Here is a 22,050-nt window from a genome sequence, read left to right as displayed (position 1 = left end):
AAAAAAAAAACAATATTTTTTACTTTTTGCTATAATAAATATCCCCAAAAATATTTTGAAAAATAAATTTCGTCATCAGTTTAGGCCAATATATATTCTTCTACTTATTTTAGGTAAAAAAAAACGCAATAAGCGTATATAGATTGGTTTGCGCAAAAGTTATAGCGTCTACAAACTATGGGAAAGATTTATGGCATTTTTTTTTTTTTTTACTAGTAATGGCAGTGATCTGCGATTTTTAGCGGTACTGCAACATTGCGACGGACAGATCGGACACATTTTTGGTACCATTGACATTAATACAGCGATCACTGCTATAAGGATGCACTGATTACTGTGTAAATGTCACTGGCAGGGAAGGGGTTAACACTAGGGGGTGATATGGGGATAGGACTGACTAGCAGAGGAGACAGATCATTGTTTCTACCAGTGCCGGGACAAGGCCATCTGGTGCCCAGGGCGAAGATGGCAAACTGCGCCCCCCCCATATAAAGAAAGAGTAAGTGACCTTTCAAAACCAGAAAACATTTAAAACAATACAATAATACAACAATAAAATACTGTAGCTCCATCGCAGTATATGTACTGCGTCTGCGGCGGGTCGGCAAATGGTTACAGTGTAAGTTCACCTTAAGTTCACCTTTCTCGACAGGACACCGGCAGCTCTCTATGGTCCTGCACTGACCACTACACTACACTTATACTGACACCAGCCCTTTCTTTTATTTATACTAACTCTAACTGCTTGTCTTATCTCTCTGGCTGGCCGCTCCCTCTCTCCCCAGACCTTATCCACTCCCTCACCTGCAGTTTGTAGCTTCCATCAGTCCAGAGGAGAGGCGGAGCCTGGAGGAGGTGAAAACAGCAGCAGTGGTCACAGTGAGGTGGAGGTGGGGGTGGAGGCGGGACACCAGGAGCAACCGTGATCGCGGATAGGCCAGCCCCGCCATGATCGCGGATAGGCCAGGCCCGCCGCCATCCCGGATAAGCCATCCCGGCCGCAATCATGGATAAGCCAGCCCCACCGCAATCACGGATAGGCCAGCCGCATGACACCATTCGCCGAATCACAGGGCGCCAGCCACTCAGGGGCACAGGAAGTAAACAATAAGGGGACACACACTGCTTGGCGCCCCCCTTCCTACAATAAATTGCTCCGCCCAGGGCATCCCCCCCTTTCCGCCCACCCCTTGTACCGGCCCTGGTTCCTACTTAGTAGGAACACACGATCTGTCTCCTCTCCTCTGACAGGACTGTGCTGGCTCTTGTGCACGCGATCGCGCATGGTCGGCGGTGATTGCGACCACCAGCCATGCGCATCGGGTCTTCTGCCGTGCAGCGGGTGTGCGCGTGCCCTCTGGCGGCTTTTAAAGGCAAACCCGTATATGTACGGGATTTCACCCAGGAGAGCCATTGTGCCGCAGCAAATCTGCGTGAGCCGTTCAGGAACCAGTTAAAGTTGAACTTCAGGCAGATATAAAAGATAAAAAATAATACAGCTCTATATTTACATATATCTTTAAATGTATTTTTGGAATGCAAGAAATGTAAGTACCTGAATTTGATCTGGTACTACTAGCCTCTTGCAGTCCCAGTACAGCAAAGCTTACAGGAAGAGAGGGAGGAGCATCACAAGGAACAAATCAGTTGTGCTGTAGAACACGTGTTAACAAATATATGGGGTGGGCAACTACTATACATGGCAAATGAGGTTCAATGTGGAAAAATGTAAAATAATGCATTTGGGTGGCAAAAATATGAATGCAATCTACTCACTAGGGGAGAACCATGCAATGCCAAGCTGCTGCTAACAAAGCAAACAGAATATTGGCATGCATTAAAAAGGGGATCAACTCCAGAGATAAAACGATAATTCTCCCGCTCTACAAGGCTCTGGTCCGGCCGCACCTGGAGTATGCTGTCCAGTTCTGGGCACCAGTCCTCAGGAAGGATGTACTGGAAATGGAGTGAGTACAAAGAAGGGCAACAAAGCTAATAAAGGGTCTGAAGGATATTAGTTATAGAGGAAAGGTTGCGAGCACTGAACTTATTCTCTCTGAAGAAAAGACGCTTGAGAGGGGATATGATTTCAATTTGCAAATACCGTACTGGTGACCCCACAATAGGGATAAAACTTTTCAGCGGAAGGGAGTTTACTAAGACACGTGGCCACTCATTAAAATTAGAAGAAAAGAGGTTTAACCTTAAACTGCGTAAAGGGTTCTTTACTGTAAGAGCGACAAGGATGTGGAATTCCCTTCCACAGGTGGTGGTTACAGCGGGGGGCATTGATAGTTTCAAAAAACTATTAGATAACCACCTGAACAACACCATACAGGGATATTCAATGTAATACTGACATATAATCACACACATAGGTTGGACTTGATGGACTTGTGTCTTTTTTCAACCTCACCTACTATGTAACTATGTAACAAGGAACATGCTGATAGGAGGAGAGGGCTGAGTGACAGAGAGATGAACTCATCAGTATACTGCCTCACCTGTCATTGTTTAGTCATGGCTGGGGGAGGGACAGGACCTTTAAAGTGATTGTAAAGGTAATTTTTCTTTTTTTTAAATAACAAATGTGAACATTTTCAGTTCCAGGGAGTGTAAGAGGACACGGGGCCACACGATGAGACTGGAAGAGAAGAGTTTTAACCTTAAGCTGCATAGGGGGTTTTTCATAGTCAGGGCGGTAAGGATGTGAAACTTCTTTCTACAATCAGTGGTGTCAGCAGGAAGTATGGATAGTCTTGGAGGGGCATTTAAGCGAAAATAATATACAGGGATATGGGTAATGATTTTTATACACACACCTACACAGGTTGAACTGGATGGACTGTTGTCCTTATTCAACTTTACAAACTATATCTATACTTACCTGCTCTGTGCAATGGAATTGCTCCTGGCCCCTCCCCTCTGTCCAGTGCCCCCATGGGAAACTGCTTCCCTGGGGGCACCCATGTGTGCTTGCTCCCGAGCTCGCTCCCGAGCCCCACTGCTGCATCCATTGACACAGACAACGGGACTCAGCCCCGTCCCCTGCTCCCTCGTCACTGGCTGTTATTGACAGCACTGGGAGCCGATGGCTCCCGGTGCCCTAGCAAAGCCAGGGACACACGGAAATGAGGGGAGAGAAGAGCTGCAGACGTGCACGGCACTGGATCAAACAAGGGCTCAGGTAAGTAAAAGAGGGGGGGGGGTGAGGGGGATGCTGACGCCTAAACATTTTTTACCTTAATGCAAGGATTGTAATAAGTAAAAAATGTTTAGGCTTTACAACCACTTTAGGTGTAACTTAACAGCAGAGAAAAATCAGGTCCCCTACTCTACCAGACAGGGCTGTTCTGTATGGCAGAGCTATGTAAATCTCTAGACTGGATAAAAAGAAATACAAATCCTTTGGCAGTTAAAACAGCTCCCATATATGTACTGAATCTGCATATTTCAGGCAAGACTGATCAATGGGTGTAAAGTTTATAGAGGTATGATCTGCTTGTTATAGATGCTGAGAGCTGACTGGAGAGAAGGGTCTGTATATGCGCTCATGTGTTTCACTAACTGCACCAGTTCCAGCAGGTTGCACTCCAGCTTCTACAGATGAGGCTAATGCTGTGTAAACACGACCGGACTTTCGACGGACTGAATCACGTCGGACTTTTCCACGGACTTTCGACTGACTTTTTCGACGGACTTCCGTCGAATTAAACTTGTCTACACACAATCACACCAAAGTCCGACGGATTCGACTGTGATGACGTACGACCGGACTAGAATAAGGAAGTTCATAGCCAGTAGCCAATAGCTGCCCTCGCGTCGGTTTTCATCCGTCAGACTAGCATACAGACGAACGGATTTTTCGACCGGACTTGAGTCCGCCGGAAAGATTTGAAACATGTTCTAAATCTAAAGTAGGGCACATTTTCGTCAGAAAAGGTCCGCTGCAGTTCCGATGAAGCCCACACACGGTCGAATTGCCCAACGGATTCATACCGTCGGACAAGTTTGGACGAAAAGTTCAGCCGTGTGTACATGGCATTAGGGATTTTTGGCAGTATATTTCATTAGTACATTAAATAAATACATCAAATATTGGTAAATCAGTGTTAAATCCCAAAGAATACATTTATTATATTACAGCTTACCAATTCTTGGATCTGGTGTCTGGTGTCTGACAGGGGTGCTTACAATGATCAGATTATATGTGGTATACATAAAAAGTCTATAAACATCAATGATGTTATTATTATCAAATAGTATGACACCGGAAGTCTTTTGATTCTGTAGGGGAAGAACGGGAGGGTCCATAGATACTTACAATAATTACAATTAAAAAGACAGGCAGAGCCCATCACCCTCCCACAGGTTTGCTTCATACGCTTGAAGGGGGCCTTCTTGATATTTGTGTGGCATGGGAAACACGCAAGACTGGCTTACATTGTCACAAATCTGTCACCTGGGATTACCTTATGTGGCTCTCTATTAAAAGGCCATGAACTTACTGCAGATATTAAATTGATACCACAGTTCTTCAGACAAAGTATGGGTCACACTGAAAAAACTATGGTGGGTAAAAACTTCGCTGGTGCCGCATGGATACCTACAACTGATAGGGGACTATCGTACTGGACAACCCCCTGACTATAATTACTCTTTTCCTATGGGACAGATTGTATGCAAATGATGACTTGGCCACTAAAAAGTCCCCAATTGTTCCTCTATGAGGGGAGGCATTCCTGGTTCCCACCTGGACAGGGTGTACACTCCTTCCGAACTTGGGGGGGTGCATGGTGACACATCCTTTACGAAATTTGCCCCTTGTGGGCAGCTCCTATCCCTGGAAGCTTCACAACTCTGTTACAGGAATTTTCCAATGGATACATGGAGATACTGCTAATTATTTGAACATTTCAGTAAATTATCTCCCATATTATGGGTCTCTATCTCCCTTTCCCCATTTGAATTCATGTGCAAAGTGAAGCTGGAGTCTAGGCAGCAAAGTCGCAAACTGGTTAGCATGACCTCATTGCAGCACTAGGGTCGTCGGTTCAAATCCCAACAACAGCATTACCTGCCTGGAGTTCGCATGTTCTCCCTGCGTGAGTTTCCTCTGGGTACTCTAGTTTTCCCCCAAACTCCAAAGACATGCTGGTAGGTAAATTGGACCTAGTATGTGTATGTATGAATGTGAGTTAGGGACCTTAAATTGTAAGCTCCTTTAGGGCAGGGACTGATGTGAATGTACAATATATAAGTAAAGCTCTGTGAAAAATGACAGCGCTATATAGGTACCTGTAAAAAATAAATGAAGCTTATACTGGGGACTCACTCGGTGACCATCCTGTACTTTTTCATAGAATTGGAGAAATATGTTGGAAAATCACCAGGTTATCCCACGTATCATCCATCAGCACCCAACTTCAACAAACATCTTACAAATTTCTAACTAGATGGTATAGAACCCCTTCCCGTCCAGCACAAATGTTTTCAGAATTAGGCTCTAGGTGTTTTAGGGGTTGCAACACCTTCTCCACCTTTGGTGGTCTTGCCCAAAGATCCAAGGCTCTGGGAAGTGATTACGCCCTGGATACAAAAGACCATCCTTAAATCCATTCAGTGCACACCATTACAGTGAATGACTCCTAACAATCTCAACATCTACAAGTTATGCCACACACGAATTGGGGAGATACAATCAGAGCTCCATTAACCCTGTATGATTTCCGTGGATGTCCCATGATCACCTGTGCGCATTGGATCTGCATTCATCTGTTTAACCTTGGAGGGCCATTTCTGTACAAGCTTCCCCAGACCCTCTGTAGTGGGGGGTCACGGGGCTCTGGTAAGCGGCCAATCCTTATTATTAGTGGTGGATGTCACACAGTATTTTCTAAAATATGGAGGATTCCTCATGCATCACTGATTGACGGACTTTAGTATTTTATTTGATCACTGGTGTGGAAGCACTCTTTATGTTCATTGAACACTATATATTTATTTGCATTTGTTTTCATCATTTTGCTTTTTTATTTTTGTCAAAACATCCCTCTGCGGTGACGTTTCTGTGGTAGTCACATTTATGTTTCATGGATATTAATATTTTATGATATAGCGCGGTTCCATATTTATTCTTTTATTTTTCACTGTTTTTGTTATACAGAGGAATCGCTGCTTGTGTCACTTTTTGATCGCTCACATATTTAATTGTTTTTGCATATACCTCAGTGCAGTTTTCTCCTCTTTTTCTTTAAAAAAAAGACAAGCAGATTCTGAATCCAAACCAGAATGCGCTTTTGCATACAAATTTCAAATTACACTTACCTTAACATTTGCTAACTTGTGCTTTTGGCATGTCACTTTTATTCACAGTCTTATTGGCCCATAGTAAGGCTTAGGTATTTGGAGGGGTGGGGCCATGCTCTGAATCAAAGAAGTTGAGTTGATTTTGGATTTGGAGCACCTGGAGTTCAGAAATAGAAAATGCACCTGGCCATCATCCATGTTAAAAGCTGAATCCTGCAGCTAATCTCTGTACCATTTATTACATATAACAGTTCAATACAAAGCATTGAGGTACTGGAGGTACCTGCTATGTGCTGCCAGTAGCAGCCTAAAACCACTTCACAAGCAAAGGCCACCATGCAAGTATTAGCAATAAATAAACATTTGTGAAATCTATTGTTCCCTTGAGTTAATACACTTTGCTCTGCATTATTATTTTATGCACATCATAGTGAATAAGCTCTGTTATGGGACATATTTGAATAACAAACAACTTTGTATTTTTGAGTACTCAAGGGGAGACCTTTTTTTTTTGCAAGTTGGTTAGAATGTTATGATCTATAGATGTGCCTTATATCAGAGGATGGTTATCTTTAATTTACATGTCAATTTCCAGGAGACAGCGCTGGTAAGGAGCACACATGGTACAAACCACTGGTCTGGTTTTGGATTTTGCTCGGCCTTGCCTACTTTGCTTCCATCTTGACAATGATTGGGAACTGGTTGAGAGTTTTGTCCAGAAAAACACGAGCAGAGGTAAATATATGATATTTTATCCATACAAAGTATTTTGGAAACCCGTGTATTTGTAATAAAAGCAAATATGCATGTGATTGTCAGTACAATAGGAGCAAAAGAAGCAAAGCTCTTGACACTGAACTGTGATTGTCTAATACAGTGGTTCTTAACCTCAGTCCTCAAGTACCCACAACAGGCCATGTTTGCAGGTTTTCCTTTATCTTGCATGGGTGCTTTAAATTCAAGTCTATGGCTTGGTATTTTGGACAGCTATTTTATCTTATGCCGCGTACACATGAACGGAATTTCGGCCCGCAAAAGACCGATGAGAGTTTTTCTTCGGGAAATGTAACCGTGTGTATGCTCCATCGGACTTTACTGGCCGAATTCCAGCCAGCAAAAGATTAAGAGCATGTTCTCAATTTTTCGGTCGGGAAAAGTTCCTATCCGAAAATGCAATTGTCTGGGGCAATTCCAATGTGCAAAATTCCTACGCATGCTCGGAAACAATTCAACGGATGCTCGGAAGCATTGAGCTTCATTTTCTCGGCTCATCGTAGTGTTGTACGTCACCGCGTTTTTGACGGTCGTAATTTCAGCAAACTTTTGCGTGACCGTGTGTATGCAAGGCAAACTTGAGCGGAATCCCGTTCGACGAGAAGTCCGATCGCGGCATAACAGATATTCCCAAAACATGGCCTGGTGGGGGTACTTGAGGACTGAGGTTGAGAACCACTGGTCTAGTAGTCCTCCAATTGTGGTAAAGTAGGCTTTTTCAATAAAGAAAGAACAAAATGCATTAACCCACTGCAACCAATAAGATTTCAATATTTAGTGATCTGAATTCAGTTAACTTTTTAAATCTAACTGGTTGCTGTGAGATGATGTACCTTTCAATTTCTTGCTGTGGTTTACTGAATAATCCCATTATTTTTTTTTAAAATTGTAATAATTCAACATGGATAATGAAGGGGACCTAACCTTCTTTAGATACTTTACTTTACTTATTTTTCCTCCAACCTCCTCCTGTTACACAATCAGAGATTAAATTTTTTTATTCTTTAATACATTTTCAGCAGATCCTGTCCAGCACATTCTGGTTTCTCACCTAATCAATAATGATGTCTCCCTCCTTCCCGAAGCTTCCTGGGATACTTACATTACCCACCCCAGGAGGCTTCAGGGCAATTTCCAGCACACTGCTCATGCAATCTCAGGTACACTGCACTTGTACATTGATGCGTCATCAGGGAGTTGGATGCAAGTACCCAGTAGAGACACCTGGCCCCCGATGACAGGTGACAGAGGACCAGCAGGTTTCACCAGACAGCACAGGATTTTCTGGGCATATGAATAGGTGAATATGGTTTTTGAGGACAGCCAGTATTGAGGTATTGAGAAAGTCTATGGCCTGCTTTCTAGCACAGTATGTACGGTATTTCACATTGCTTGTTCAAATGAACTGAAAAATAAACAAGGTGAATAAATGAGCCTCTCACTGATGGTGGGACTTCACAGAATATGATGCTGATCATCCGAGCACAGCAACTGTAATTTTAGAGCTAATGATATGCTACAAAAGAGAGTGGGGAGGGACTGCCTGCAGAAAATGTAATTCACTGCATAGTCATTTGTAAGCTATTTTTATTCCATTTATGAGGTTTTTGGTGATTTTGAAAGTTCATTCATAATTCCATCTACCAGATGCATGATGCAGTTGATTAATTTTATTACCAGAGTTCCATACCAAACACTTTTTATCTGCAATGCAAGCTCTTATTTTACACACAAATCAAGGTATAGTATGAGCAGGACATAAGACATTAACATGTCTTGCAGGCAATTTCTTCATGGTTCCCCCACTCAGTCTGCATACAATACCAATACAATATCGTAAAAACTTTACAGAGGTTCTATCCCTTCTCCATTCTATCCAAAACCTTGGCTGTAACTCCATTTTATCACTCTGATTCTCTCTTCAGATTTGTTTTCCACCCCTTTCTATCCATGACTATACTGTTTTTAAGCTTATTGGTAAACAATCTAGCAATCAGAATAATTTTTAATGACTTCACTAGAGTACAGGAAACAGAGAGAATGTGAGGAAAGCCAGTTCGAGAACATAAGTAAAGCCTTCCAAAAAGAGATATGCACAATGCTATATTTTGCATTACAGGATTCTAAATAAACAATCCACCCAGTGGTTGTTTGAAATAATATAAAGAAAATGCCATTGTTGATCTTGACCTTCTAAAAAAGCTACTTGATTGTCGGTTTTGTTAGGATTAGAGCTGTCTGGGGAAGCACTGGACCCTAGTTTAAAAAATAATTCCCCAGAATCTGAGAGGAGTAATCCTCAAAGTCAAACATGAAAGGCATCTGTCATGGACATACTACTTCCAGACCTGCAACAGGGCTCAGGCACATCCCCACCAACAGGTTCCCAGTAACGAACAGGCATGCGCCAATGCGCATACACCGATCGCGGAGATCGCACGCACAGTGACGCGACTTTGGCGCCCAGTGGCCTTTAAGAGGGGCTTCCACCATTCAGCTCTTGCCGTTTGATCTGCAGCTTCACCTGTGACCTGTTCCTGTAATCTGCATCCGATCACCTGACCTGGCTCTCTGACCACGCTGCTGTCTCCAATCCTGAACCTTGGCTTTCCCTGACTCTGATCCTGTTTACCTGCCTGCCGGATCTCCTGTTACCAGAAACCAGCCTGAACCATTCCTTGCCTGCTGATTCTGTTGAACTGATCCACTGTGTATGACCTGGCTTGTCTGACCTTGCTTCTGCCTGCTGTGTGCACCCTGCTGACCTGCATCCAGCTTACCTGCATCCTGCTGACCTGCATCCAGCTTACCTGCAGCCTGCTGACCTGCATCCAGCTTACCTGCATCCTGCTGACCTGCATCCAGCTTACCTGCAGCCTGCTGACCTGCATCCAGCTCACCTGCACCCTGCTGACCTGCATTCAGCTTACCTGCATCCTGCTGACCTGCATCCAGCTTACCTGCAGCCTGCTGACCTGCATCCAGCTCACCTGCACCCTGCTGACCTGCATCCAGCTGACCTGCATGCAGCTTACCTGCAGCCTGCTGACTTGTATCCAGCTTACCTGCACCCGGCACTCCAGCCAGTTCCAGTGTCTCCCAGTGGACATCATCTCCAGTTCCAGAGAATCCACCAGGCACTCATACCCCACTGTGCTCCTACAGTCACTGTCCTCAACTCCAGTGATCTGGGAACCAGGGCTGTACAAGAGGTCTCCCTCTGCACGTCAGGCTCACATACGAGGTACCTGTCAGTATCAAACAGCCATGACTGAGCCTGCAAGAGGGACCTCCGCTACTGATGAAATCTGCCAATTACTCTCCGTCCTCACTCAAGAGGTGAAATCCCTTCAGGACAGCTATGAACACCTGGTGAGACAAGTGCAGTCCCGGACGAGTATTACAAACCTTTCTTCCAGTGGGTTGTCATTAGAGGCTTCCCCCGCACTCCCTGTAATGATGTTATCTCCAGAACCCAGGAGAAGTTTTCTGGGGATCAAAGCAAGTTTCGGACTTTCCGTAATGCATGTGAGCTGTACTTTTCCTTACTACCCTTAACCTTTTCTCGGGAAAACACCAAGGTGGGGTTTGTTGTCTCACTTCTTCTGGGAGAACCACAAGCCTGGGCTCATCACCTGCTGGAAGAACACCATGTTTCTCTGGACTCTTTGTCATCCTTCTTCGACGCAATGTCACTCTTATATGATGACCCCCAATGAACTTCCACTGCCGAAGCTGCTCTTAGCACGCTCCAGCAGGGCTTCAGAGTGGTCGAAGATTATATAATGGACTTTAGACACTGGAGCGCGGATACCCAGTGGAATCATGCAGCTTTACGGCACCAGTTTCGACTAGGCTTGTCAGAAGGACTAAAGGATGAACTGGCTCGGCTCGGTGTACCAAATTCCCTGGAATCCTTGATGACCCTAACTATTCAGATAGACTGTCGTCTTCTGGAACGCAGGATGGAGAGGGTGACCCAGCAGACTCAACCAACTTGGATGTTACCCCAAGTGCCTACGACCTGTCATCCTGTTCCCCTTAGACCGGTCCCAGTTAATCCTGCACCAACCAAACTAATACCGGACTTTCATAAATCTGGGCAGGTCGCACTAATGAGACCCGCATTGTCTGCCGAGGAACGTCTATGTCGGCAACAGCTCAACCTGTGTTTGTACTGCTGGGGACCAGGCCATTATGTACATTCATTTCCTGCCAAGTACCGTAGATCTTCATCCATCCCACCACACAGTCACCCAGCTCTCCCTACTCACCTGGTTATTCCCATCACCCTTCAGTTTTCTGGAAAGACTGTGTCTGTTACTGCAATAATAGACTCTGGTGCATGCAGTTGTTTTATTGATTTGAACTTTGCCAACCAACAACGCATTCCACTCCAGCGCAGGGCTCAAGGACTTTCCGTTTTCTTGGCAGATGGATCCCGTATTAAATCTGGCCAGGTGACTCAAGAGACTCCCCCACTGCCTGTAATTACTGTCTCGAACCACAAGGAACTGCTTACGTTTGATGCTATTGCTTCCCCTCTGTTCCTGATCATCTTGGGTCTACCGTGGCTTCAGGCCCACAACCCGCAAATCGACTGGGGCTCCGGAGAAATCAGGTTTCAGTCCCTCTACTGTCAAGAACATTGTCTGCCCTTACCTTCCAAGATATCTGGCCCTTTGCTGTGCCTGGAAGCTGACTCAGAATTACGCTCAGCAGTACCTGAACAGTATCACGAGTTCTTAGACGTTTTTAGTAAACGAGGGGCAGAGACACTTCCTCCTCATCATTCCTATGGTTGCCCGATTGAGTTACTGCCCGGAGCTGAAATCCCCTTTGGGCGAATTTTCCCTCTGTCTGAGCGGGAGTTGGAGGTTTTAAAGGAATATGTTGATGAAAACCTTAAGAGGGGGTTCATCCGGCCATCCACCTCTCCGGCTGGGGCAGGGATCTTTTTTGTGGAGAAGAAGGACCACTTATTGCGTCCTTGTGTGGATTACTGGGAGCTGAACAAGGTCACGGTCAAGAACCGATATCCCTTACCCCTGGTACCTGAGCTTTTTCAAAGATTAAGAACTACTGTTGTGTTCACCAAACTCGATCTTCGTGGGGCCTACAATTTGGTTCGCATTCGTTCCGGTGGACGAGTGGAAAACGGCCATCCGTACCAGGTTTGGCCACTACGAATATCTGGTGATGCCCTTCGGCCTGTGTAATGCCCCTGCTACCTTCCAGCACCTGATAAATGATATCTTCAGAGACTATCTGGACATTTTCGGTTCATCAAAGGATTTTCTGCAATTATCTCTCCGATCACCCAGCTAACAAGACAAAACGTCCGATTCCAGTGGAATCCCCAGGCTCAAGCTGCCTTTTCTACCCTAAAGGGACTCTTTACCTCTGCCCCCATCTTGAGCCATCCGGATCCCTCTCTTCCTTAACTACTCGAGGTTGATGCCTCAGAAACAGCTGTGGGGGCAGTTATTTCTCAGCGCCAAGGACTCAAGGATCTCATGCACCCCACAGCTTTCTTCTCTCGGAAGCTTTCGCCTACAGAGAAGAAATACGATGTGGGGGACCGTGAACTTTTGGCCATTAAAGCCGCACTCGAAGAATAGCGATACCTGCTAGAGGGAGCGGCACATCCCATACTTATCTACACGGATCATAAAAATCTGGAATATTTACGAACTGCCAAACATTTGAAGCCGCATCAGACACGATGGGCGTTATTCTTTTCCAGATTTTCATTTCACATCACCTACCGGCCAGGATCAAAGAACATCAAGCCTGATGCTCTCTCTCAGATGTACGATGACCCCAAGGAAACTTCAGTTCCGGACACCATCTTATCTGAGGGCAACTTTCTGCTTTTCCAGACAGACCTGATGTCCGGTCTAAAACAAGCCTCAGAGGGGGTGTCTGGTCCTCCAGGATCAATCTTGATACCCAGGGATGGGATGCTTTGGAAGGACAGCAAAATTTTTGTGCCAGAAAGTTGCCGGACAGAAGTGCTGAGCCTGTGTCACGACCACCTGCTGGCCGGACATTTTGGGGTTCAAAAGACTCGTGAACTAATCCAGCGCATGTTTTGGTGGCCGAAGCTTGAGGAAGATTGCAAGGACTATGTTAAGTCATGTGTCATCTGCACCCAAAGCAAGTCTGCCAGGACCAAGTCCTGGGGCCTCCTCAGACCACTACCAATTCCTGACAGACCCTGGAGCATGATTGCCATGGACTTTGTAGTGGAACTACCCCTTCTGAAGAACATACAGCTATCTTTGTAGTGGTTGACCGTCTGTCTAAGATGGCCCACTTCATACCCCTAAAGAGTACGCCGTCTGCTTTGGAAACTGCCCGGGTGTTCATCAGGGAGATCATAAGGCTGCACGGGGTACCAACCAACATTATATCTGACAGGGGAGTCCAGTTTACCTCCCGCTTCTGGAGGTCACTATGCCAAATTCTGAAAATTGAACTTTCCATGTCATCTGCTTTCCACCCCCAGACTAACGGACAAACTGAAAGGACGAACCAAACCCTGGAACAGTAAATCCGTTGCTTTACCTCATTTGTGCAAGATGATAGGGTAGCACTTTTGCCTCTAGCGGAATTTGCTTTCAACAATGCCAGCCATTCAGCCACAGGTCAGTCACCGTTCTTTGCGAACTATGGATTCCATCCTGTCTTCCTGCCTAACATTATTCCGGAATCTCCTGTTCCAGCAGTACAAAGCACTGTCGAGTTCCTGGGTCACAACAAGTTGTTGCAAGAAGCTATGGCCAAGGCGCAGGCAACCAACAAGAGGCTTTATGACAGGAAGAGAAGAGGTGAATTATGTCTCCAACCAGGTGATCAGGTGTGTTTATCTACCACCAACCTCAAGATGGCTTGCCCTTCAAAGAAGCTGGCACCCAGATTCATTGGCCCTTTCCGTGTTAAAAGGAAATTGGTCTCCTATGAACTTACCCTGCCTGAGTCGCTCAAAGTGCACCCAGTGTTTCACGTGTTTCTGCTTAAACCCACAGTACCAGACACTTTCGCAGACAGAGGATCGGGGCCACCCGGACCCGTTATTATTAATAAGGACGAGGAGTATGAGGTGGAGGCTGTCGTGGACTACAGGAGGAGAGGTAACCAACTTCAATTTTTAATCAAATGGAAGGGTTATGGACCAGAGGAGAACTCATGGGAACCTAAGCAAAATGTGCATGCTCAAGAACTGATCCAGGCCTTCTTCCACAGACATCCTCAGAAAAGAGCTCTTTTGGGCACCCGGAGGTTGCCCTTAAGGGGGGGGCAATGTCATGGACATACTACTTCCAGACCTGCAACAGGGCTCAGGCGCATCCCCACCAACAGGTTCCCAGTAAGGAACAGGCATGCGCCAATGCGCGTGCACCGATCGCGGAGATCGCACGCACAGTGACGCGGCTTTGGTGCCCAGTGGCCTTTAAGAGGGGCTTCCACCATTCAGCTCTTGCTGTTTGATCTGCAGCTTCACCTGTGACCTGTACCTGTAATCTGCATCCGATCACCTGACCTGCCTCTCTGACCACGCTGCTGTCTCCAATCCTGAACCTTGGCTTTCCCTGACTCTGATCCTGTTTACCTGCCTGCCTGATCTCTTGTTACCAGAAACCAGCCTGAACTTGACCATTCCTTGCCTGCCGATTCTGTTGAACTGATCCACTGTGTATGACCCGGCTTGTCTGACCTTGCTTCTGCCTGCTGTGTGCACCCTGCTGACCTGCATCCAGCTTACCTGCATCCTGCTGACCTGCATCCAGCTTACCTGCAGCCTGCTGACCTGCATCCAGCTCACCTGCACCCTGCTGACCTGCATCCAGCTTACCTGCATCCTGCTGACCTGCATCCAGCTTACCTGCAGCCTGCTGACCTGCATCTAGCTCACCTGCACCCTGCTGACCTGCATCCAGCTTACCTGCATCCTGCTGACCTGCATCCAGCTCACCTGCACCCTGCTGACCTGCATCCAGCTTACCTGCATCCTGCTGACCTGCATCCAGCTTATCTGCAGCCTGCTGACTTATATCCAGCTTACCTGCACCCGGCACTCCAGCCAGTTCCAGTGTCTCCCAGTGGACATCATCTCCAGTTCCAGAGAATCCACCAGGCACTCATACCCCACTGTGCTCCTACGGTCACTGTCCTCAACTCCAGTAATCTGGGAACCAGGGCTGTACGAGAGGTCTCCCTCTGCACGTCAGGCTCACATACGAGTTACGTGTCAGCATCTTTCTGGGTGTCTTAGGTCCAGGTGGGCTACAGAATGCCAACAGTGAAAAAAGTGCAAAGTGCATTACTAGTTCCAGGGGGGGGCCTTTTCCTTCTCTATTTAATATGGAAAAAAAAATGTTGGCTTTACATATACTTCATATACTGCCTTCCTCTGGATCAACTGAAGGTACTGGATAGTCTATATGGAGGTATTCTATTTGAAGGTGTTGGTTTTCTTTTTTTTCTTTTCTCTGTTGGCTGAACTGGATGGACTTTTTTCAACTAGGTTAACTATGTACCTAGACTTTAAGTTAATCTTAATGGGCATATGTGAATGGTTTGCGTAAATTGTTTTATATTCTAGCCATATAAAAAAATGAATTCTGTCATGCTTCAGGTTTTCTGTTCATGTATACTGAGTGCATAATGATATGGAAGTATTGTAGGTTGTTCAAAAAAAGAAAATGAAGACTCACCACCTTAACCTTTTCTTTCAGATGGGTGGACTAACAGCCCACGCAGCAAACTGGACAGCAAGTATGACTGCTGATATTAAACTTCCCCACCGTGGAATAAGCCTTAACTTTCAAGAACGAATGCTTCGGCAGAAAGGGGCTTTACAAGATCCAGGACAGAAAGATGAAGAAATGGATATGGATGGAGAGGAGGAGGATGAGAGAGAAGAAGAGGAGGAGGAGGAAAATGAAGAACCACAAACACTTCCAACGTCTACCCCGATCATTCCACAGACACCCCCACTCACTCCTGCACTTAGAACAGAGGATCCTGGGAGACGAGACATGGAATGGGGTGAAAATTTGGCTTTTATTGATGAATCCTCTGACAGTCAGAGTGAGATGGGGAAAAGGGAAGGAGAAACAGGGGATGAAATTGGAGCAAAAGTGCCGAAGAGCAAGAAGAGGAAGAGGCTAGGTGGACGAAGCACTTCTGCCCCACGGAATCGAGATAAAGGGGAAAGTGGTTAGGAGAAATTACCCTTATTCTTAAAATTCTGCTTTAAAAGTTCCAATACTACCAAAGTGCCACTCTTTTCCCTTTACTGCACTACCATATTCCCCATGAAATAATGATAATATATTGCAAGTATATAAACTGAAGTTCTTGAGAATGTTTTTCAAAGTTTTTAGCCTCATGGCTATTGTTCATCTACAAACTGATTTTTGCCTTCAGCCAGATTATTTTGATATTATACTGGCTATTTTGAAAAATGTAATCAATTTTCTAAGTCCATCCAGACATATCAAGAAAAAAGTATAGGCCGCATCAATGTTAGAATCTCCTGTACCACTACATCAAAAGGTTAAAGCCCAACTTAACTGTATCAAAACAAAAGGTTGTGAAGATTCTTACAGTTTACTTTCTTTAGAAAGTAGCCAAAACCTAAGTAGAAAATACTGTTCCCAGACAACCACGCTGCAGAGAAGGACTTTTTCTCTGCATAAGGAAAAAGTGGGCTCTCTGAAGAGGTCCAACATTTCCCTACACAGCAGAGCTATAACTCACCAATCAGCAGGCAGTTTTGTTGCTTGCAGAGCTATAAGTCTGATTTAGTAGGGGGTTTGTCAAACCATAGCATGCCTGTAGCATGCTGGCATGGGTCAGGGTTTTTTTTTAAGCCCTTGCTGTCTTCAAAAGAAAATTAAATATAAAACTTTGCACACTATTTGATTTGATGCACCTGGAATGTACCTACTAGGTTTAAACTGAAAGTTTGCTTGGGCTTTAAAGTGCCATTTCAGCCAAATTTGTAATTAGTTTTGGACAGAGTGGTGAGGTGTTACAATATTTTCCAGGTTTATATTACTCTCTGTGTCCCCATTCAAGCAAACCTCTTATAGTGAAATGTGGAGCTGCCATTGCTGACCTCCTTCTGAAAACACCACTGGACTGTCTATCCTTTAGACCTAGCAACAAGAATGCAGCTCAGGAAAGTCAGGGGAAAATTTGAAATATTTATCAGCATACTTGTTTTGGGTCAGTGGCTTAAAGTACTGAAACAAGAAGTTAGATATGCCATTAAACTAGCATTTTCAGAAGGAAAGTTCATCCTAGAAGACTGAGGACCTCTAGTGAGGGTAAAGAAGTAATGTGGAGGAGAACCCTGAATTGAATTAAAACTCTAGAAACACTGAACCACAAGGTTAAATGCTTGCTATATATAGGAATAAAATAACTTATTTACACTCCAGAAGGGTCCCTGCAGCCTCTAATGTAAGCCTCTTACATGCCAGTCGCTTACCCCCTCCATGTACAGTGCAAAGTGAATAGCTTTGCATTATACGTGATGTCGCTTAGAGACAGCCCACAGACCAGAGTGTCAGGGAGTGGAGAAGAGCAGAATGTTGAAACCTGCTGAAGTGGAGGATTGGGTAGGTACCCCCCTAGATATAACAAACATTTAACCTCTGCAGTGCAGAGGGGCCCCACTGCAAGGGTAGATTTTTTTTCTGATTTCTGGAGTTGGGCTTTAAGGTATTGCAGCAGAAAGTGCTTTTCAAACTTTTATTGAGTATTTTTTTTAATTTTTGCTCTAAGCTCTAGAGTTTCAGAGCATTTTTTCACATCTGCTCAGTTCCACACATAATATCTTTCAAGTTTTGTAGTTTACTCTAACTTATCGAAATTAGCTTTTTTTCAGGATAGATAGGTCTTTAATTTGGTAATTTGTTTTTTATTGGGAATAAATAGGGAAAAATTTGAAAAAATACATTTTCCTGTAATCGTTCTCAAGGCGATGTTTACATAATTTGGAGGCCCCATATTTTTACCACAGAAAATATTCAAAAAAGTCTGCTGATTACATTTATATCACATTAGTGCAACTTTTATCCAATGTAGTGGAATGGTAAAGTTCAAAGTGAATGCATGTGTTTTACTTTAGGGAAACATTATTCCCTTTTGAAGCATGTGGGGGAAAAAATGGTTTGCATAAATTGTTAGCATAACATTAAGATAATACTAAGTCAGGTTAATGAAGGTACTAAATACCACAACAGCGATAGATTTGTGATCAGTAAAAATTTGAATGACATTGTGTTCACTTATGGAGTGATCTACTGCTATAGGGAGAGGACAACTCTGCTTGAGCCTCTACACTGACATGAAGTGGGGTGAAATCAATCGTAATATTACTGCACTCCTGATGTAAACACTATGCAAAAGCATCTGGCTTCTACAGTGTGTTCCTATGAAGCGATCTGCAGGAGCATCAGCAGCCCAAGAGCATCTGGGCTTAGTAATGGATGCCGGTTGTCACTGACAGCCACCAATTCTAGCCTGAATCCTCACCAGGACCTGCAGGACTGGCTTATTTCTGGTGCCCTTTTAAAATGGCACTGGAATGAATAGCCGCTTTTCCAGCACCATTTAAAATGGCATTCGTGAATCAGGGAGTTATTTTCAGGACATGAAGTGAAGGCAAAACTCAGAAAAGGGACACAAGCAGCAATAAACACCTGATACTACACTTTGTGATTTCCTCTCCAATCCTCCCATGACCACCTGTCACCAAAGTAGAAGTGAAGACATAATCTCCCCAATGGGGGGAACAGACAATAACAAAAGTGCCACAAAAGTTCTTACCCTTCTCTACTCTATTGAAAGTAAAATAAAATTTTTAGCTGGGGTTCCACTTAATGCACTATGAAAATGCATCCTAAAACATATGACAATCCCTAACAAGTGCAAAGTGCCAACCTTCTTGTGTGAAACAGATTCAAACTCTACTTAAAAAGAAAAAAATATAAATACAGTTGTTACAGTGTCAGTCCTAAATCACAAATATGAATTGCAGGTTCATGAGCTTCTCACGCGGACACTGGCATCCAGCACTTACCAATTATCACCATATCAGCAGGGGTTAATTCATAGGTATACTTATGAGCTCATGTTTTTTTTATACTTCCTCCACAGTCATCTGATTGGCTTGTGAAGCTATTGCCTATTGGTGGGGAGGTGAATGTGATTAATAAATGGTCTGCAATAAAGAGGTTTAATGAGCTGTCTGTGCGGCTACAGATTAAATGTTGTTTGTCTTATGTGCTGCCAAGACTGAACCAGTACTCTTGCAATTTCTATCCTCTTTGCTACAGAGCGTGCCCCACTCTCCATTATGTTTCTCTGAGCATCATAATAATGCATGGCATCTTTCCAGATATTGTTTCCCTAGCCTGTCCTTACATCTTTTCTCATCACTGGATCAATTTGTGAACTTTTATGCTCTCCGCCTGTCCTTAAATACCCTAATCTGGAAGAAACTTAAAGAGACATTACCATAACACAAAGGGGCTTTGAAAAGGCAAGCTTTTATTCATTTCTGCATTTGACCTGTCTAGTTTTCATTGTAAGTTATTATTATGGTTTATTTGAATATATTTCTGTGTTTCCCTTGTGCACCATTAATTTACATATAGAAAATGATACGATATGAAATGGTTTTCTTTCTAAGACAAAGGGAGCTAACATAACTTAAAACAAGTTTCCAGCATGAATAAATATGGAATTTGTCTTCTGACAAAAACACAGAGGAGCTCCCATAATATTCTTCTCTTTTCAGTACTTACCAACACACCACTGGTGACCAATAGACTGACTTCCACACTGTTGATCTTTTAGGAAAAAGATGTATTTGGAAATTTACAAAGATGGACTTTGTAGGCACAAGTTTTTAGAATAAAAATATGAAGATTTATTTAACTGTATAAAGTTAAAAAACTTATGTACAGTACATAAAAGAAAACACACGTCATAACAAATTACATAAAATGTTTGATCCTGGGGACTCAAATAAGGCCTCATTCGCACGAGGCGGACTCCGCTTCCACGGAGTCCGCCTCGGTCCGCTGGCTCAGCGGGAGATCTCTCCGTTGATCTCCACTGAGCCGGCGGATGACAGGTCCCTCTCTGCTCACTGAGCGGGGAGGGGCTTGTCAGGCGCCGCTGCTGCCTATGGAGGGATCGGATGAAAATGGACAGCATGTCCGTTTTTGTCAGATCTCACCCGATCCGATCCGCCAGCGACAGATCCGGACGTAGGGCCATCCTTCTGCTTTTAGCGGATCGGACGGGGTCGGATGTCAGCGGACATGTCTCCGCTGACATCCGTCGCTCCATAGGCTAACATGGAGCGCCCGTTCAGGTCCGCCGTCAAAACTGACAGGCAGACCTGAACGGTCCGATCGTATGAAAGGGGCCTAACACTCAATTCTAGTAAAGAATTATGCCATTGATAATTATAGTAAAAAAGTAACCAGTAGCACTATTCAAATGAGTAGAGTGCACAAGGTGGTTAAGTCCAGACAAGTCCAACTTTATACAATTAAATAAATCTTCATATTTTTATTCTAAAAATGTGTGCCTACAAAGTCCATCTTTGTAAATTTCCAAATACATCTTTTTCCTACACTACTGGGACGTTGGTACATTCCTACTAAGTGTATCCACAATATCACCCTGTGAGGTTTATACAGTAAACTTCCAAAATTGTCACTGTTGATCTTTTGCTTAAAGAGAATTTAATCAGCAACTTTTGAGGGAGGGTTAGGGCACAGGACACTCATAAGCTTACAGCAAACTCCAGAAGTTAGACCAACAAATGAAAAACATACTTTCAGCCTTCAGCTGCCCCAGCATTCTGTGAGTTTACAGTGGAGCTTCAGTCTCCCCCCCCAAAATTTAAAGTCAGCAGCTATAAATACTGTAGCTGCTGACTTTTAATATAAGTACACTTACTTGTCCAAGGGTCTAGCTTTGACCTTACCAGAGGCAGTTCTTCACTGGGCTTCAGGCCCATAGTGCCGGTATCTTATCCAAGGAAAACTGGCTGTGAAGCCTTGTGGCTTCACAGCCAGCATTCTCACTGTGCATGCATGAGCCATGCTGCACTTTGTGAATGTCCCCGCAGTCTTCTGGGACCTGTGATGTGTCCCAGAAGGCTGTGGGGGAAGGGGGGAGTGAACTGCCACTCAGATCGCCTATGAGCTCTAGGCAGAAGTGGGAGTGAGTTCCTGTCAAAACCAAGTACCCCCCCCCCCCCCCAAAAAAAAAGCGAAATAAAAAAGTGCCAAATGTTAAAGCTGAAATCCAGCTTTTCTTACATTTTACATGGTTTGTTTGGGCCAAGCTGGCCCAAATGATTTATGTCCCTCACTAACATGTGAGACCACTGGATGTGCAGTATATACTGTATGTAGCTGAGGCTACAAACAGCATACAGCACTATGTTCTGGGTTCGAGTCGAGACCTTCCTCTCCTACCCGGAACACAGTAGTGTGCTCTGCCATTTAGAGAAAGCTATGTATTCTAGCAATGAATCAGAGGAAGCTTTGTATTCACTGCTAGAATACATCACTTCATCTGAATGGCTGAGAGCCACTATGATATATTCTATTATGTTCCGGGTATGAGACCGGAAGTCTTGGCTTGAATCTGGAACACAGTGCGGTATGCTGTATGTAGTGTCAGCTATATACAGTTTATACCGCACATCCAGCACCTCACATGTTAGTGTGAGGGATATAGTTAGTTTGGACCAGTAAAGTGTATGGAAATCAGGTGTTTAGCTTTAAAGAGGAGGGGGAGGATGCAAACAAGCAGAACTTCCCCTTTTGGGTGAAGTTCTGCTTTTAGCTCCTGGCTGTAGTAGGTGAGGTAATAATACGTTTCCATATCCCAGCTAAAGTTCTTTAATGGTGTTCCTTGTTT

General features: G+C 44.4%; 1 protein-coding gene across 2 annotated transcripts in view; it reads left to right on the top strand.

Moving 5' to 3' along the window:
* KCNK4 (potassium two pore domain channel subfamily K member 4) overlaps window positions 1-19,926 on the top strand; it is a 74,873-nt gene extending 54,947 nt beyond the window's left edge. For both annotated transcript variants that reach the window (XM_073605348.1, XM_073605347.1), the window contains exons 6-7: window positions 6,905-7,044; window positions 15,825-19,926. In XM_073605348.1, coding sequence (XP_073461449.1) covers window positions 6,905-7,044; window positions 15,825-16,313 — 629 coding nt within the window. In that variant the 3' untranslated portion in view covers window positions 16,314-19,926. The remainder of the gene's footprint in view (window positions 1-6,904; window positions 7,045-15,824) is intronic.
* The last annotated feature ends 2,124 nt before the right edge of the window (window positions 19,927-22,050 follow it).

The sequence above is a fragment of the Aquarana catesbeiana genome, linkage group LG11 (assembly GCF_042186555.1).
Source record: "Aquarana catesbeiana isolate 2022-GZ linkage group LG11, ASM4218655v1, whole genome shotgun sequence".
NCBI lineage: Eukaryota > Metazoa > Chordata > Amphibia > Anura > Ranidae > Aquarana > Aquarana catesbeiana.
Note: the sequence above shows the minus strand (reverse complement) of the source record. Positions and strands in the feature narration are given on the sequence as shown.